Source organism: Octopus bimaculoides, chromosome 5 (genome assembly GCF_001194135.2).
Source record: "Octopus bimaculoides isolate UCB-OBI-ISO-001 chromosome 5, ASM119413v2, whole genome shotgun sequence".
Classification (NCBI taxonomy): Eukaryota; Metazoa; Mollusca; class Cephalopoda; order Octopoda; family Octopodidae; genus Octopus; species Octopus bimaculoides.
The window spans coordinates 98,405,189-98,408,394 of NC_068985.1; the positions used below are offsets into that span (position 1 = coordinate 98,405,189).

The window sequence follows — 3,206 nt, forward strand, 5'->3', positions numbered from 1 at the left end:
TATATATATATATATATATATATGTATATGCACATACATATACAAATATGATGTTGGTGTGTTTACCAACATCATATTTGCAGTTCGGCAAAAGAAACCGATAGAATAAGTACTAGGCTTACAAAGAATAAGTCCTGGGGTAGATTTGCTCGACTAAAGGCGGTGCTCCAGCATGGCCACAGTCAAAAGACTGAAACAAGTAAAAGAGTAAAAGAGTAAGAGTATATATATATATATATATGCATTTATATGTGTGTATGTATGTGCATGTATGTGCATGTGTGTGTGTGTGTGTGTGCATGTGTGTGTGTGTGTGTATGTGTGTGTGTGTGTGTTGTGGTAGGGAATACAGGAATACTGTATATTATGAGATATACTCTTGTATATTCATCATGCACCTGCATGCAACTTTTGTTCTTCATCAAGTGCAATGATGTCATTTTTTCGCTATTTCTCACCTACTTATTGGAAATAGCTGTAGTACCAGTGTTACCTTACTTGGTGTTTGGACTGATATGGTGTTGTCTGATCTGCCCACTCAACAAGATGCTATGGAAACCTAAAGGAGACTTAATCTACTTATGTACTTGAATGGTTTTATTTTTTTGTTGTTGTTGTATTGAAGCTATGACTCCTATTTTTTTCTCATGTGCTGTGTATCTATGGCTATATTGCCAGCAAGTCCTTCTCTTTTCTGATAAGCATAATGTGATTTAAGGGAAATTCAGTTGCTGTTTCTAACAGATCAGTTGATGCCATAGACGTTTGTTCATTGGTTAAAATTCATGATTGTTAATATTTGAAGAACTCCTTTTAATTTCACAGCAAAAAATATGCAGAATCAAGAGAGAAAATATTGGTTTCAAATTTCGACACAAGGCCGGCAAGATCAGGAAGTGGATAAGCTGAATACATTGACCTCAGTACATGACTGGTACTTATTCTATTAACCCCGAAAGGATGAAAGGCAAATTCAACCCCCGAATCTGAACTCAGAGCATAAAGACAGATGAACTACAGCTTTCCTGGAATGCTAAAAATTTTGCCAAAAATTAAAGAAATTTGGTAAATGTGTGTTGGATGGGAATAGTAGTACAAAAAAATAGACAATTTAAAGAGAATCAACATAATTTTCTACACCTACTCTCTCCTCCCTTCTGCACAAACTTATATATATCATTGATAACCCCTAATTCTATGTCTACTATTCTCTACATCCACCCCTCAACCTACTCTTTCCTACCTTCTCTCCAGTGTATATTTATCAATGACCACCCCTTAACCCTTATTCTTCATTCATTATATCAGCCCCTTCACCCATTCCTCATCTCTAATCATCCCTCTTTCTCTCTTCACATATTCTTGCTACCTCTATCTACCTGCTCTTCGTGTCCTCTGTCCCCACTCACTTCTGTTCCCCTTCAAGTCTTTTCAGGGCCCACCCTGACACTTCAACAACGTCTGTTGTTTTTTTGTGAATTCTCCCTATATATATATATATATATATATATATATATATATATATATACACACACACACATATATACATGTCTGTATGATCGGTTTCTGCATTGTTTCCATCTCCCAAATTCAATCATAAGGTATTGATAAATCCAGAGCTATAGTCAAAGACACTTGCCAAAGGTGTCATCCAGTGGGATTGAACCTGCAACCTTGTTATAAAGCAAGCTTCTTAACCCCTTAGCCATGTCTGCACCTGTAAAAAAAAATTTTGAATTTCACAAGATGAATAATGGAAACAATTTTTGTATTATTGTGGAATGAATATTATTGTATTGTCACTCAATGGAATTTCAAGCTTAGCTCCTTCGTGACAGCCACACAAAGTTTCATTTTCTTCTTTTTTATTCAAAATCCCCCACCAAAAACTAAGTAGTTTTGGCAAGAGGTAATTGATTGCTATAACGATCTATTGTTTGAACAACTTAACATCAGTGTGAAGATAAATCACACAGAAACACCTTTCAAATTCAATCTGATTTTGCAAGGAACAAAACAAAACATTGATATTTCTTTACTGCTACTGACATGAGAGAATTTGTAAATTAACAAGTGATATTCTTTAGAAATAGTTAGAAATAGTAGATCAGGAGAATTGTAAGAATGTTAGACAAAAATGCCTTATGACACTTAGCAACATCTTCTTTAGTTCTGAGTTCAAATCACACCAAGGCAACTCCACCTTTCATCCTTCTGGAATTGATGAAATAGTGATCTATTAACTACTTAGGCACAGTATAATAATTTATTATACTGTGGTTGTGTAGTTAAGAAGCTTGATTCCTAACCATGTGATCTCAGGTTCAAATTCTACTGCATGATACCTCAGACAAGTGTCTTCAATTTTGTCATGGTTTTTACAGCTGGACACCCTTCCTAATGCCAACCACTTTTTCTCTATGAAATCTATGCTCAAAGATTTGGTGGTCTTGAGCCCACCAAATCTTTGAGCATGGATTTCACAGACAGAATGTGGTTGACATTAGGAAGGGCATCCAGCTGTAAAAACCATGTCAAAATATACAGTAGAGCTTGGTGCAGGGCTCTGGCTTGGCAGCTGCTGTCAAACTGTACAACCCATACCAGCATGGAAGACAGGCGTTAAATGATGAAGACGATGAAATTTAGATGAAGCCCATTGAATGTGTGTGCGTCCATGCGCATGTATATGTGTGTGTGTGTGTGTGCAGGTGTGTATAGGTGTGTCTACTCTTGTTTTGACATCACAATAAAATGGGCTTGGAGGTGCAATTGTACCCGTGGGTGGGAGTATCTCCACTCCTGGTCTAAACCCTTCAAGGCAGTGCCCCAGCATGACTGCAGTCTGAATAAGAGAAGGATAAATGATATAGTCCTATTTTACTGAGTCAACTCTATATTTGTTTCTCTCACATTTACTTCTGTTTCTCTCTTTGCCCACCACATCTATTTATCCCACCCTTCTCCACACCACCGATGTTATCCAAAGGAAAGGCAAAGGGGCCAATACAGCTTGGCACCTGTGATGTTGCAACTCATTTCTACAGCTGAGTTATTTGAAGCAACGTGAAATAAAGTGTCTTGCTCAAGAACACAGCACACAGCCCAATCCAGGAATCAAACTCACAACCTCACAATCGTAAGCTCGACGCTCTAACTACTCAGCCATGTGCCTTCACTACATATATATATATATATACATATAT

At 37.1% G+C, this 3,206-nt stretch overlaps 1 protein-coding gene across 2 annotated transcripts in view; it reads right to left on the bottom strand.

The window, feature by feature from the left end:
• Positions 1–3,206, bottom strand: part of LOC106883079 (TLC domain-containing protein 5) — a 49,623-nt gene that overhangs the window by 13,746 nt on the left and 32,671 nt on the right. The window contains exon 5 of one of the 2 annotated variants that reach the window (XM_052967876.1): positions 1,655–1,717. The exons of the other annotated variant lie outside the window; for it this stretch is intronic. Coding sequence (XP_052823836.1) covers positions 1,694–1,717 — 24 coding nt within the window. The 3' untranslated portion in view covers positions 1,655–1,693. Of the gene's footprint in view, positions 1–1,654; positions 1,718–3,206 lie in introns of those variants that run through there. 2 annotated transcript variants of the gene reach the window in all.